Source organism: Stegastes partitus, unplaced genomic scaffold, assembly GCF_000690725.1.
Source record: "Stegastes partitus isolate 25-593 unplaced genomic scaffold, Stegastes_partitus-1.0.2 Scaffold202, whole genome shotgun sequence".
Taxonomy (NCBI): domain Eukaryota; kingdom Metazoa; phylum Chordata; class Actinopteri; family Pomacentridae; genus Stegastes; species Stegastes partitus.
Genome location: NW_007577933.1, coordinates 101,541 through 116,243, shown reverse-complemented (window position 1 = coordinate 116,243; position 14,703 = coordinate 101,541). Strand labels below are relative to the sequence as shown.

Sequence of the window (14,703 nt, the reverse complement as noted above, 5' to 3'; positions counted from 1 at the left end):
CTGCAATTCTCTGCAAAGTTTATCACCGCAAACAAGCCCTTTCATATTACATGTACACACCTGGCCCCTTGTTGATATCAAAGTCACGTTTATTGCAGTGTTTGGCTGCGTGTCCTGCACCGTGTGAGGCTGCGCATTGCACACACAACGCATGCTGACTTGTAATTCCAGCCATTACTGCTGTTCATATAATATATGCATTGAATTGTGCACTTCAACGAAACCAATGGAGATGCTCTGAGGTCTATGTGCTTGCATTTTAGGGAACCTGGAGCAGGGCCTTTAAATAAATGATTACTTGAAAAAATATTATTCAGCAGGTCACTGTATAGCTAAAATGTGCAAAGAAAGCTACATTTGATGAGCAGTTTTCTACACTGTTTCTATGCAGCTGCATTCAGGAAGAAAAATCTGTAATTCCAGAAGTATTTGACACTGAAGGGCTGATATTCACTAAAAAGCCAATATCAGCCGTCATTAACGGAATATATTGCAGTTACCAATGCAGCAGCTACTCTTCTAAAAGTGAGGCTGTTTCATCATACAGCGTGTCTCTGTTTCAGTGTGACAGGCTGTGAGATGAGTTCAGCCTTCACAAGTAATTCCTGCTGACGGAGGGGGTTTGTTCAAGTTTTGACCCCGCTGTGCCCTCCACGTTCCATCCGCTCACTGGGAGGCGATCAGTTACACAAACCATCATTAGTCAGATCAATGAGAGGACTGCCAGCCTTCTCACTGCTCACCAACCTGCTGCTACAATTAACAGGGCTTCATGACAGTGCTCTTATTAAAGCAAACTGACTCTGCATGCCGGACTGTTCAACAAAAGCAAATGTAAAGGGGAAAGATACACCTGAAGAAAATGATAGTGGACACAAGGTCAAATAAAGTATGTTATTGGTCCTTTGCGTACCAGGTGTTAACTGTATCAGAGCTCTGAAGAAACCTCATTGTATCTGGCACCAAGACTTTAGCAGCACATCTCTTAAATCCTTACTGGTCCTTTATTTTTGTAATCCCTCAGAAGAGTCTGTTTTCCATGAAATGTCTTTACGGTTATGTGTTTACGGTTGCTGGTTCTCAACAGCCAGTCAACTGCTTTTAGTGGTTACATGTTAATTTGCATTTGAACTGCTGTCAAATTTAACGCAAGTTGCATTTCAACCACTTTCAACTCCTGTTCATCAATTGATGCGTCCGCTGTTTACCTCCTTTCAGAGATTATGCTTCAGTTGACAACTTCAAACTCTGTTCAACCACCTTGACAAGCTCAAATCTTTTCAGGTCTTTTGCGTCACCATCACTCAGGGCTTCTACTTAAATGAAAACTTTAACTTTGTTCAATGTTTACGCTTAACCTGAAAACACAACTTTTCATGACTTTCATTTTAACTGCCAATTCCACCATGTCCACTAACTATAGTTTCACTCCCAATTTTCAGATCCAAGCACACTTACATTTTCAAAAAACGAAATTTAGTCTTTTCTAGTTTTATTATTTTTTTCCATATTCTCCAGTATTCCACAGCTGTGACTTATGGATTTTGTTGTAAATTATGAGTGTCTGAAAATCTGATTAATTTGTTCACAACTGGTTGATCCATTGATTCCAAATAAGGAAGGACTTAGACTGATGCAGCACCAGTGTGGCCTGTGCTGATCGTTATCGCTTTGTTTCAGTGTTCACCGTACTGCTGCCTGTCTCTCTGCACAGCACACACTGGGAAGGCTGGCTAGTAAAAGCCTGATGACTTCATTAGGAGACACTTGCTTCGTTACACTCCACTGACAACAAAGGCCATGAGTCAGGCAATTACCCATATCTCCAAGGAAGCCATGAGCGGGTTCATCAATAGGCACTGGAGGGAGGGGGAAAATGTAAAGTATTTCATCTGAAAGGACACGAGGCAGCATAGCAGCCTCTGCTTCAGGTGGTGGGAGACCTCTCTGCTGGTCTGTTGACACATTGGGCTGATATTGGCTTTTTTTAAAGGGGCATCAGGTAAGAAGTTTATTGCCCTAAAGCACTTAACGACCATAATCAATTTCTCTGGAGGGTGGGTAGGTTATGAGTTTCGTGGCTTTCAAAACTCATTTCCCATCCTCCCCAACCTCGTCACCATTTTCAAGCTGCTCTCAAAGCCCCTGAACAGAACACACACAGTTAAGCACAAACTGTTAGTATACCCAAATTATTGGTGTTGCACAAAAATTGGGGGGGGGGGGGTCGATATAGTACATTGCTGTTTGACCTCTTCTCTGCTTAATTAAATTCTATTGAAAATGCGACCATAATTACTTTGTCAACTACCGGTCAGGAGCCATTTCTGTACCACAAAGAGACGGTGGGGGTGAGCAGAGGGCTTTATTGATGTTGCAGTTTTTTCTGGTTGCTGAAGGTCAGCAAAGGTTAGCGATGACTTAATGATTGGGGAATTTCAATCTACAGTAACCTACAGTAAATGCCTCAGCTGTCAGCACCCCAGAGACCCTTAAAAGACCCCAGTCTTTAGTGTGTTATAACGGTCTCAGTGTAATTTGAGAGGTTATGTGCATTGACAAAAACAAACATCTTGAGGAGGATTCAATAGCTGATTAATTTTTGACCTAACCGCAGATTGGAATGTTGATACTGGACAATTGTATTAAACTGCATTCTGTTCAGCAAATATGTTGTTGATTTTTTTTTTATATATATATTCATTTCTTTAGTCTTTCTTTCTGCAATATTTGTGCATGGCAACTATGATGTGATTAAGGCTAGGCAGCTAAAGACTTTGTATCAGGATGTGATTAACTGTCCACTGTGCTTAGTTCAGTTAATCGATTGAATTAACCATTGGTTAAAGAATTATTCAAAATGTGCATCCCTAATTGAAATATTACTAAAATCACAGTATGCAAGATCCAAATTACAGGCACTGAAATTGGCATAGCACTCAATTATAAATGAAACATTGTGGTGCCCATGCTCCAGTCTACAAATCATGTTCTTCAGACATAAGGAGACATGCTTGTTTCATAAAAATTGTATCATCTTTCTTTTCTTTTTTTGTGTAAAAGAAATGCTAAAATTAAGATTACCACTAAAACCGTAATATCCACAGTAATAATAAAAATAATCACAATCTGATTTTTATCTTTCATGTTTTTTAGCCCCACCTCGGACATTATATGTCAGCAGCATGTACGCACTGATGGAACATCGGCTCTCTTGATTAGTAGTGAGTCCAACTTTTACACACAGCATCACTGTCCAGTCACCAGCACCACTCCTGAGAAGCTGGAAAACCAGCAGGCAGATAAACTGTATTCACCTGACTGAGTAATTGTAGAAATGTATCAGACAAACAGCAGGCTCCATGAGTGGTATCAGTGAGTAAATGTCACAGTAAAGTTCACTTTTTAAATACTTTCTCTCCAAAGCCTGATAGACTTATAGCACATCTGAAGACTCTGGCATCTTGGTCACCTATACTTTAAACTGTATCCAATCTTTGTGGCAAATCATTCCTCATCTGCTATCTCCACTGTCAGCTATATAATAAAGGTATATGATCCTAAAAAAAAGATATTATCAATAAGTATCCTGCACTGAGGCTGCTGCATTGCAGAGAGTGGATGGAAAGCTACATAGTGAATGACTTCTTTTGTGTTCAGCTCAATGACCCCAAATACTGTGGTTTCAGGATGGTTAAATCGAGCTAAAATGAAACTTTTAATAGTCTTTCCAAAGTTCCGAACTCAGCTCCTCTGCAAATATCCATGCGAGTAAAAACATGCAGTTTAATTCACTATTGTATCCATGGGCTCACTGTGAGTTTGAAACCTTTGGTCCCTCACTGTCGTCTTTAATGTTTCTCTTTCATTTTTAGATTAGTAAGATGTTGGAATAAAGCCAACACATGACAACATTAAAGATACTAAATGCAATCTATTACCATTGTTGGTTTGAAAAAGTCTTTTGTCATATTTGCCTTTCTAAGCCTCATATATGGCTTTCCACCAGTGATTCTGACAGGTTTATGTTTTAGAGAAGGGGCCCAGATGTTTTATAGCTAATAGGCACATTGGACCGTGGCTGGAGCTAATCTGTGCAGCAATGAGGACAGGGTCGCTGCTGGTCACACAGTCTTGTGGGAAAGAGGCCATGAAATCACATTTTCACCAAAGTGAAAACTATAAAGGTCTGAAAACTGTTGTGCTGTGCAATTCCTTTCAAAGGTGACTCAAACATTCTTGAAATATTAAAGAAGACGTTTGCTTTAAAGTGCTCATAATCTTTCCCATCCAGTGGCTGATCAAAGCAGACGACCTGGTTTTGGCATGCTCTTCTACAGACATTTGTCATAAACAGGCCAGGGAGGCAGTTTAAAACATCATCACTAAGTGCTTCAGGCACAGTGCATAAAATAAGACTAATTTTCCCTCATTTCCACTTAAAAAATGAGACATTAAACACACATTAAGTGCACAGTAAAAGAAAGAAAGATCCTGTAAGCCCATAAGACTTTCATCAACCTCTTTAACCTTTTCCTTCTTTCTTTACACAATCATGTCAGTGTATTAAAAAAAAACAACAACCAACAAACAGCACTGAGATGCCAGCATTCCAATCATTCCAATAAAACACAGTGCAAAAGAGATTACTACTTTAAATCAGCCTATTTCAAAAGCAGATTTATTTTGACATTGTCCCTGTTGCCATCCCATTTCTGTTCAGTGAAAAGTTTCCTCCCCGTTCTCCTGATAAACCCAGCTCTGCCAACAAGATGCTACACATGCAGACGAAACTAATGTCTTTATATTGGAAGGTTTGTGACTACACCGAAAATAATTAATTGCGTATTTGACTGTTTCCACACGTTAACCCAACATCACATGGCAACAGCCCGAGGTATTCATCCGAGCTCCAAATCGAATAACGAAAATCCTCCAAATCCTGCAAGGTGTTTACAGCAAACTCTTCACAGCAAACTCATGTTTGCCAACTAGACTCACTCAGTCTACCAAAAACAGCAAAGAGACGAGAGAGGAAACAATCAAACAAGGCAGAACGCCCAGCTTTCTCAGGACAGAGGACCCACTGCTGTCGAGTAGACGACTTCTGAGGAGATGATTCAACACCACTGACAACAACTGAATATACCTTTGGTTTGACAGAAATAATGATTTAAAATGTCAGTGTATGATTTTATGTTTGTCTCTTAAAAAATAATATGGAATGCCCAGAGTAAAGTCTGCTCCTATAGTTCAAATGCCACCAATGGCATCTAATACTCTACACTGTTTGAAAGCAAAACCCCGTTGATTCAAACAGTGAACAGGATTTTAAGATAACAAGACAACAGCAACAGTTTGTTACCTATCTTGCCACCTATAGGGACACGTATTTGTTGAATCGCTATGTGCCGCATGTGTTTTTTTTCACCTTAACAGTACAATGAAGAAATTGCTTGTAAGCTATTAGTCTATTACAGTGGGGGGAATGAAAAAAAAGAATGAATTTTGTAAAAGTTAACAAGTCACAGGGGCAGAAATGCAGAGAATATGTAGCTGTTTTGAACAATGCCTAAAATAAAACACATCACTGTTTTGCTACATGGTGAATTACTGGTGCTTGTGCAGGTAGCACACATGGATAATTAGGTATGGAAACCTGATTAGCTATACACCTAGTATATGCAGTAAACCATACTATTAACTGTATATGGTTTATTTGCATAAACCAGCCAAAATACTCTGTCTACTTTCCATTTATATTGGTCTATTTTTCTGTCTTTTTCACTTAAAAGTCAACAACTTACATTCGTAGGCGAGCTCAAATTATTCTTTATTAGATTTTCTGTCTGACTAATATGAGGTGTGATAAAGAACCCTCTGGACTATAAAAAGCTCAAACAGCATCTGATTCAAATTTAGTTACCATCCCCTCGAAGTATCCACCCTGTGCAGTGATAACCTGCTTCCAGATCTGCCACATCTGGAACACTCTCAGTAAGAACCACTCTGACCACCTCCTAGTACGCTTATCAAATTCTGTGATCCAACTTTAATGTTAAGGATCATCAGTGGTGACAAGAGTTGCGTCTACAGCTAAAACCCAGAGACCAAACAGCAGTCTCCAGTGACAAAACCTGCAGTCTCCATGACTGAAGAAAGCCTATCAGAACATCAGCACAAACAAAAGTTTGGTAGCGTGAATTGTCACCCAGCATCAGGGTATCAAGTAGGGTTTGACTGTAATGTCCTGAGGAGGAACATTTTTCAATAATGACCTAATTCGTGGCATGTGGCATTGTGCAAGAAACCCTTCATTAGGTATCATTAGCTAAATGACTGTTCGTCTTCCTCATAGTTGCCTATTCCCAGTCTCTTGGAGGCTGAGAGAGCGCATATTTATAAGGTGGTCTGTCATGCAATGTGATCTATTTTTTATTTCATCAGAGGGCTGCACAGTGACTCGGTGGTTAGCACTGTCACCTCACAGCTCAAAGATCCCCTGATCTTTCTGTGTGGTTTTCTCCGGGTTCTCCAGCTTCTTCCCACACGGTCCAAAAACATGTTGAGGTTAATTGGTTATTCTAAATTGTCCGTACATGTGGATGTGAGTGTGCTTGGTTGTCTGTCTCTAAGTGTAGCCCTGATTGATGACCTGTCCAGGGTGTCCCCTGCCTTCACCCTGACTCGGCTGGGATAGACTCCAGCCCCCCTGGTGGCTCGGTGGTTAGCACTGTCGCCTCACAGCTAGAAGATCTCCAGTTTGCATCCCTCTTCTGACTTTCAGATCTTTCTGCGTGGAGTTTGCATGTTCTCACCGTGCAGCGTGGGTTCTCTCCGGGTTCCCCGGCTTCTTCCCCACAGTCCAAAAACATGTTGAAGTTAACTGGTGATTCTAAATTGTCTATAGGTGTGAATGTCCTTGGTTGTCTCTCTGTCTAGCCCTGCGATAGCCTGACAACCTGGCCAGGGCATCCCTGAGACAGCGACCCTAGTGAGGATTACGTGGTGTATAGATAATGGATGGATTCCGTCAGAGCTGGCACCGGGATCCAGCGGTCTACATCAGTTCGGTAAAGATTACAGTCATTTTTAATTCCAACCTACAATTGTTCATTTGAGATCTTAAAAAACCCAGTGTGCTTTAACCAAAGAGGCTGCTTCGAACAACAAACAACACTCCTTCCCCCTAAAGCTTCCCTGTGTTGAAGTTGAAGAGCTTTACGCAACAACCAGCAACAATTCCATAGAGGAGACTGTAAGCAGTATTTGAATCTGTAGGTCAACCCATAAGAGTACCTGCAAGGAACAATGGTTTGTACAGTTATTTCCAGCTGATTATCCAATTCCATCCCTCTTCATGTGGGGAAAAAAAAAGATTTTAAACCCCTCGAACCATCTTTTCCGTTGTACCCCCAGTTTTCATTATAATGATCAATCACCATTCTAAACAGATGCTGTGCTGATGGCATAGTTAAAGGTAAGTGACATTAACTCCAGCCCACAAGATCTGACCAGCGCGACCTCATTCAGCACAAACCTATGTCACTTCGATTTTTGCATTGTGTTAAGGCAAAACAGTGAGAAGAACTGGTACTTCAAGAGACAGATGTGTGAGGTCAAAGGGAGAGTGCTGGAAGAAGATGATCCTATTAAACCCACTTAGTTCCACTATAATCCCTCCACTGCATTGCTTTTCACACTCACCGAAAAACAAAGATGTGGGATTGGATTTGTTAAACGGAAAGGTGAACGCTTTCCCCTGCTTTTCACGGCACAGCAGATAAACTCAGATCATCCAGTAGACTCGAGACAGTGCTAATCCCAGCTCATGTTAGATTCAGGGGAAAGAGCTGTTGTTCGCTAAGAGCCATTAAACTCCTCGTCAACTAGAGTGCGGCTCAATGACACTGACAGAGCGGGAAGTATGTCCTGTTTGAGCCTTGGCTGTGATCCATGTGCGTGCCTAAGACGCTGGCTGAAATCAGCGTGATTTATGGAGAGTTAAGCATGAGGTGTGAGAAGGCAAGCGAGGCGGAGAGGGAGGTGATAAACAGATAAACAGTAAAAGGAAGACGGAGATAAATACACTAGGAGAATGTGTGCAAAACGGAGCATGGGAGAGAATGTGGAAGTGGATGGAAGGGTCACGTGCTGTGTGTTTAGGCTTTCTTTACTGCAGGGAAGCTGTGCACATGTTCCTGCACTTTATGAAAAAAGTTGCTATGAATGCACACACAACGAAGAACAGAAGCGCTCCATTCGTCTGCTTCTGAGGTCAGTAAGTGGGCGACTGGGGTGCAATCTCCTACCACTAAACATTAGTCATCCTGCAGCCCTCAGACCAAGAACAAAGTGATCTGACACCCATGACACAAAGATCTTTGGCTTGACTCACACACTAGAAGCTAAATGTCACTAGAATTAGTCATAAGTCCAGTGAACCCAGCGGGAAAGCTTAAGGACGACCATGTCACCAAAGCAAAGGCTGCATATTGTAGATACAGCTTACTACTACCATACGTTTTTATTTCTATTTTTTGTCCTAATTATACATCGTGCAGTTCACAGCATTTCAGATGTACCTTCTTTATGTAGAAGGATGAGTATAACAAGTAAGATAAACAAACCCAAATAAGATGGCATGAAATTCTGACAAAGGACAATGTTTTAATGGTGCATAGTCGAGCAGTAATAGAAGAAACCAGTTTAAATTAATTACTTTCACTGTCGATGAATAAAATAATTTCATTGTTTTGCCCACATAATGTCATGAATTACTTAAAAGTATCCATTAGACTTGCCCAGTTTCTTAAATATTATATTTGAAGATCTCTCATGTCTGACAGCAACAATATGTTCGGTTTTCAATCATCAACCACAGAAAAGCAGACACAGAACAACGGAACTGCAGCTCAGTGTTTGCCAGGTCATAAATATATACATGCTGCTGTCCAAAGCATTTTTACAGGAACATCTTTATATTAGGGTCATAACGAGAAAAAATACATGGACTAAAATAACCCAAATGGAAGTTTGGAAGAAACCACACTGCAAGCAAAATCTTTCCAAATAGCCAGAAACTTGTTTTATGAACTTATCTTTACAGAGCTACATTGAAGTGAACCTGCTCAGGATGTTTGCATTCCATTGAGTTCATCATTAGAACTGTACACAGACACAGTTCTACACTAAATGTAGAATACAGATGTGCACGTTAATCCCAAAAAACGAGTTTAACAAAGGCTACCGAAATATGAATAGTGCAAAAGCAGCCAAAACATGTATATTCAGGGCAGACATGCATTTATCCTCACAGTTTAGTTAAAAAGATTGGTTTCTTCTGAGATAAAATAAGTAAACAACAGAATAAAAGCAAGGACCCGAAGTGAAACTTCCAAAAGAGCCAAACTTAACCGGAGCAGAGCAGCAGTTTGAACTGCTTGTGGGATTAAGAGCACATCAGAATGTATTAGTTTACTGCTATTTTTGTCTGTGGATAGCTACCTCTGATAAATGCTCACCCAACTTTAACTAGTCTAAACATACAACCATGTGTCAGTTTGAGGGCAGCAGACGCTCCGCGCTGCGCTCCGCTCGGCTGCAGAGCGCACAGCCAGCGGCCACACTCACCGAACTTTTGCGGCCACAGAAGAAATCGCATCACTCCTCAGATTCTTCCTTTTGGACACCGCAGTTCCCATGCTGAAGTGGACACGACTCAGGGGAGAAAACGCAGACCATTCCACAGACTGATCGGCGAGGGAAACAGACAAGAGAGAAAACCACCGGGAGACGGCACAACAAAGATCATCCGCATCCAGCGAGACACGACTTTAATTATCTCATATTTGTCTTCGTTTTGAAATTGAGTTCAGAAAAAAAACGAGATGTTCTTGAGAGCTGCAGGCTCGGTGCAGAGCGCAGCTGGAGGATGGAGGATGGAGGAGGAGTGGAGCTCTGCGCTCTGCTCGGCTCTCCTCATCCAAGTGAGGCTGCTGAGAAGGAAGCGACACCATAAAAGGAAGAGCAGCCCGCCGCCTGCTGCACGGCCCGGGCAGGAGGGGGACACAGCGGGGGAGATAGCAGGGTCATCATGCTGCTGTAAGTGTATATGAGATGAGGAGAGGTGTGGACACTTGAGTCCACAAGTAATCATGCAGCTTATTATCATGTATCACGCAGGCCGTTTATTGGGACACCGTGTGCCTGATAAAACACGAGAGCAAGCAATATCTCATTTGAAAGTTATTTAACATTTTAAACCCAGTTTTGATACCATTTTTTATGAACATTTGGTGCAATTCTCACCAATACTTTTAGAATGTGTACATCTCTCTCCACTGACTCTACATGACTGACCTGGGCAGGTCTGTTTACAGACAAACATCCACCAAACTTCGCTCTCATTCAGGCCAGTCAGTGTTTATTAGTCCCTTTCTTTGCACCATATCACAGTTTTATTAAATCACTACTCCCATTCTTCAAAAGTCTTTAACTGGCAAAGGTTCAAGTGGCTTTTACTGAGAAGAAGTCACAGGAGACACATTATCAACATATGGCACGTTCTTTTAACTTTTTAACATTTATTTGGTAAGTTTGACTGTCTGGAATAAAAAATATATATCAGCAATGTCATTATGACTAGTTACACTGTCAGAATTATTATTCCGGATACCTATGACATTATTCTAACGAGTCAGTTTAGAGACAGGCTTTGTGTTATTTAGATTGAAGTAGTCCAAATTATAGTTCCCACGTCTCAAACGACGGTTTGACTGTTTCTGATTGTTCTGCATGACACAAGACTTCTCACTGGATATTGGTCCAGCAATGCATTTCAACAGTGTTAGGTCTCCTCCTTGGTGGAAAAAAAATGATAAAATGCTGAGAGATAGAAAGAGTTCATAGCAAGGAGTTTGTGGAGAAACAGCACCTCAGGCTGCTCTGACATGTCACCTTGTCATATGCAGTTATGGTTGCAGCCATAGTATGTTTGAGAAGCAGCTCGTCCCTGCCTTCCACTTGCTGTAGCTTCTGATGTAAGTACAAATATCCGCCAAGACCTTTCAAAACCCTGATTCAAGATGTCATTCATTACATTTTGACCTGGCAGGATTTTAGATGTGCAATGTCATCCTGACTTCTTCATATTTCAGATGTCAGGTCAGCAGTGTAACACTGCTGATATCCATTCATCTATTCTCTATTCAACAGGCACAGGGAGAACCTGCAAACTCCACCCAGGGACACGAACCGGGGGTCTGCTAGCTGTGAGGTGACAGTGCTCTCAGAATAAAACTGTATCTGACACTGGAGTTCAGCTCAGTCATAACTCAGCTGCAGAAATCCATAGAACACATGAAACCTGAATAGTAGATATCTGTATACTCATGAATGACATCATTTGTCCTGAAATGACAAATGTGGATATCTGAAATGTTCTTTTGGACTTTTGGAGATTATTGAAACAAGGAGTAATTGATGCAAGCACCAGATTTTGCAAATCCTCATCAAACTAACCAGCCTTTACTGTCTCTTGTTGTTGTGTAAAAAATTCCTGCACATTTACGTTATTGTGAGTTGGTTTCTCCCTTATCTATGACATCCATCCGCCCGGTCATCTAATGTGTCATTTCAGTTTTTGTTAGCTGTAATTAGCCGTCTACAAATACATATCTCTGCCCTGCTGTTACTGCAGACCTGGCTGAACTGAATTACTTGCAATGCAGAATAGACTGTCTGTGCTCCCTCGTTATTTATCACTGCTTTGTTGCTACAGATGCCTTTAAGTATAGTAATCATGTATATGTTGATGCTAATGTTACAGTAACTACTGGTGGACAAGCCTGAACATAACTGTAAAAAAACCTTTTGATAAGTGATATAACCCCATATCACCCTCTGTTTAGCTAAATTCAATATTCTTAAAGCAATAAAGTGTCACTAATCAGTGAATCTGAGGTTGATGTGGGTTTACTATCAACAATTTAGTTTTGTAAAGATAAATTAGAATTTTCGTTCAGTTAAAAAGCTCCACCAGTCTGAAACTCTGCGGTTCCACTTGAACTGGCCTCTCCTGCAGTATGTGTCAATTAACAAGCTGCTGAGTGGAGTGAGAGTCTGCACCATGGATGTGTTGAGGAGAGTTAGATACTGGACATGAGCCAGAAATGTTTTCTCCCTACTGCACTGTGCTCAGCCTGCAGTCTTTACATTCCAATGACATAACAGAAGTAAAGGCTTTTACAAATGTGGACCAGTGGATTGAAAAAAATAGATATAGAATGATTAAAAAACAGACTTTGTTTACAGTTAGAGGTATCTTGTCATCATTTGTACAGACCTCTCTTTTATATGTGGTCCATAGGGAAAATATATTTTCACTGCAAAACCACAACAGGTAAAAATTCTCCCCCAATGTCTTGATTCTGCTTCCTTATGGATGTGCACACAGACAACAGAAGACACTACACACATAGTTGTTGTTTTCTTTTATTATTACCAATTTGCAGTGTAGACAATGATGGAACAATAAGTTTAGCAGCAGGATTTTCTGTCACCAAATTGAGCTTTCCACCATCTGAAGGAATGTGCAACCAACAGCTTTACAACAGCCAATAGGAACAATGTGCTCCCTTTGAAAACACATGGGATTATCCAAAGTCTCTTGTCACTGCATAGACTTTTTAAAAGCCGGAAAACAGAGCAAAGAGGAGGTGCAGAAGTCTAGTTTCCACTCAGATAGTTTTGATTACAATATGCTGAAAGGTTAATGTGGAATTTCTGCCCAGTGACACAAAAAATTACTGCTTAACTCGGTTTTACATAGAGAGTGTGGACAAAGCAATAAAATAAAAGAAAATAAAATGAAATAAAAATACTTAAATCAATACTGATACAATGCCAAAGACAGTGGAAGTGTCCAGTCTGATCACACACACTGCTGTATATTGTATTGTCATAGAAATGATCCAAAGACCATTTGAAAAGTACAGGGAATAAATGCTGACATGCTTAGCAGGCACATGACACAACTAAATGACTGGATTTCATAATTCTATATAATGTAAAATTAATTAGTTTTTCAGGGCTGCTCAGAGGTACCAATCCCAGGGTAGATACTTTCTTCTCCCCTGAAAACGACCCCAAAAGAGGTTCTACAGGAGCGCTTCCTTTGGTCAGAATGCACTCAAGGGATTGGATTACACCTTAAAGGATCTGTAGTTCCTGCAGGGGAAAACGGCCTAAAGAAATCCTCATCCATCTTTGAATAAACATGGTTTGTGTTGACAGACATTTCCACGCACTGCGAAACAGCAGTCGACAATAAAGTGTAATTCATCACAATGGGAATATAATGGAATTAGAAACAAAGACAAATGTTTTATCAAACTACAACAACAGTAGCACTTGTATTTTATGACAGCCAGTAACTAAATTTACCTTGTACAATTACTGAATCCCTTTTGGTTTATGCTCATTCTAAGGCATGCTATGCGAGAACAATGCCAAAGCTAAAGATTTAGTCTTGTGTGTTGTTCATTCAGATCAGACTGCCTGGGGACCACACTGCAGATTAACTAAAAAAAAAAGCAGAGTGGAGTAAACAATAGTTCCTTATTTGATTTTCATTTCCAGTCCTATCAAAGCGTCTATTGACCTGAGAGTCATGCAGAATATTTTTTTGCTCTCTGGGGAAACAAAATCAATTCCACGTCAATATCCAATCAGTGTGAAAAAAAAGGCAACCCATCGCCTTATTGTGATTATGAAAGCATGTTGTGGGTATTATGTATAGTACAGGAAACATCATATCCTGAACACAGCACTCATCACCTTTCAGAGGTATCTGACTACCCGTCAGTGCAGCAGCAAGTAGGCAGACAGTTTAATGACGCACATTGTGGAGCTCCACTCTGACACTTGGCCTGTCATCAACACCCCAAGTCCAAGGCTGAGACTGTGATTTTATTGTGAAGATAAAGCTCAGAATGTCACTGCTAATCAAGTGTGTGGGCACAGTAGACTTGACCAAAAGCGTGAGTGGGAAAACTTTGCTTGTGATTACATTTCCTTGCATGGATATGTCTCAGGTCAGCACGAAATGACAGGGTCAGTGAAGCCAGTACACCATGAGTGACTGGCAAAGGCATCTTAAAAAGATATACAATGTACAAAACGGACCCTGGTCAAAGTCCCAAAAAATGTGAGAAGTACGCATGTTATCCCAATTTAGATTAATTGTGTGATAAACAATAAAATGACAAAAACAATTAAAGTGTGCACCACTCGACCTTGCACTGAAAAAAAGACTATCAGTCCCACTGACTTGGCAAAAAGATTATCTATGGAAACCAATGATGCTCAGACAGTCCGACAGACATTGCTTGAAGCCAGCCTTCATGGATGGAGGGTGTCCAAGAAGGAAACCTTTGCTCACAACACACTTACAAAACTACAAGATGAAAGACGAAAGGACTCTAATAAATATTGGATGATGAAAAAGAAAAAGAATTTATTGATGACTGATGTCCTCCTGGTCAGAACTACCACAGTGACTGTACACTGCCGACAGTGAAACACAATAGTGGGAGTTTGCTGCATGAGCTGTAGCACTGCTGCAAGGAAATAATATGTATAGTTAAAGTCGGAGTTTCTCTTTATGTCATAATAGTAAATGAAAAGCTGACTGACAGAGCC

The 14,703-nt window shown here is 40.7% G+C and overlaps 1 protein-coding gene across 1 annotated transcript in view; it reads right to left on the bottom strand.

The window, feature by feature from the left end:
* nsmfb (NMDA receptor synaptonuclear signaling and neuronal migration factor b) overlaps positions 1–9,704 on the bottom strand; it is a 72,454-nt gene extending 62,750 nt beyond the window's left edge. Inside the window, exon 1 of the mRNA XM_008280605.1 lies at positions 9,634–9,704. Within this exon, the coding sequence (XP_008278827.1) occupies positions 9,634–9,704 (71 nt within the window). The remainder of the gene's footprint in view (positions 1–9,633) is intronic.
* Positions 9,705–14,703: the final 4,999 nt, after the last annotated feature.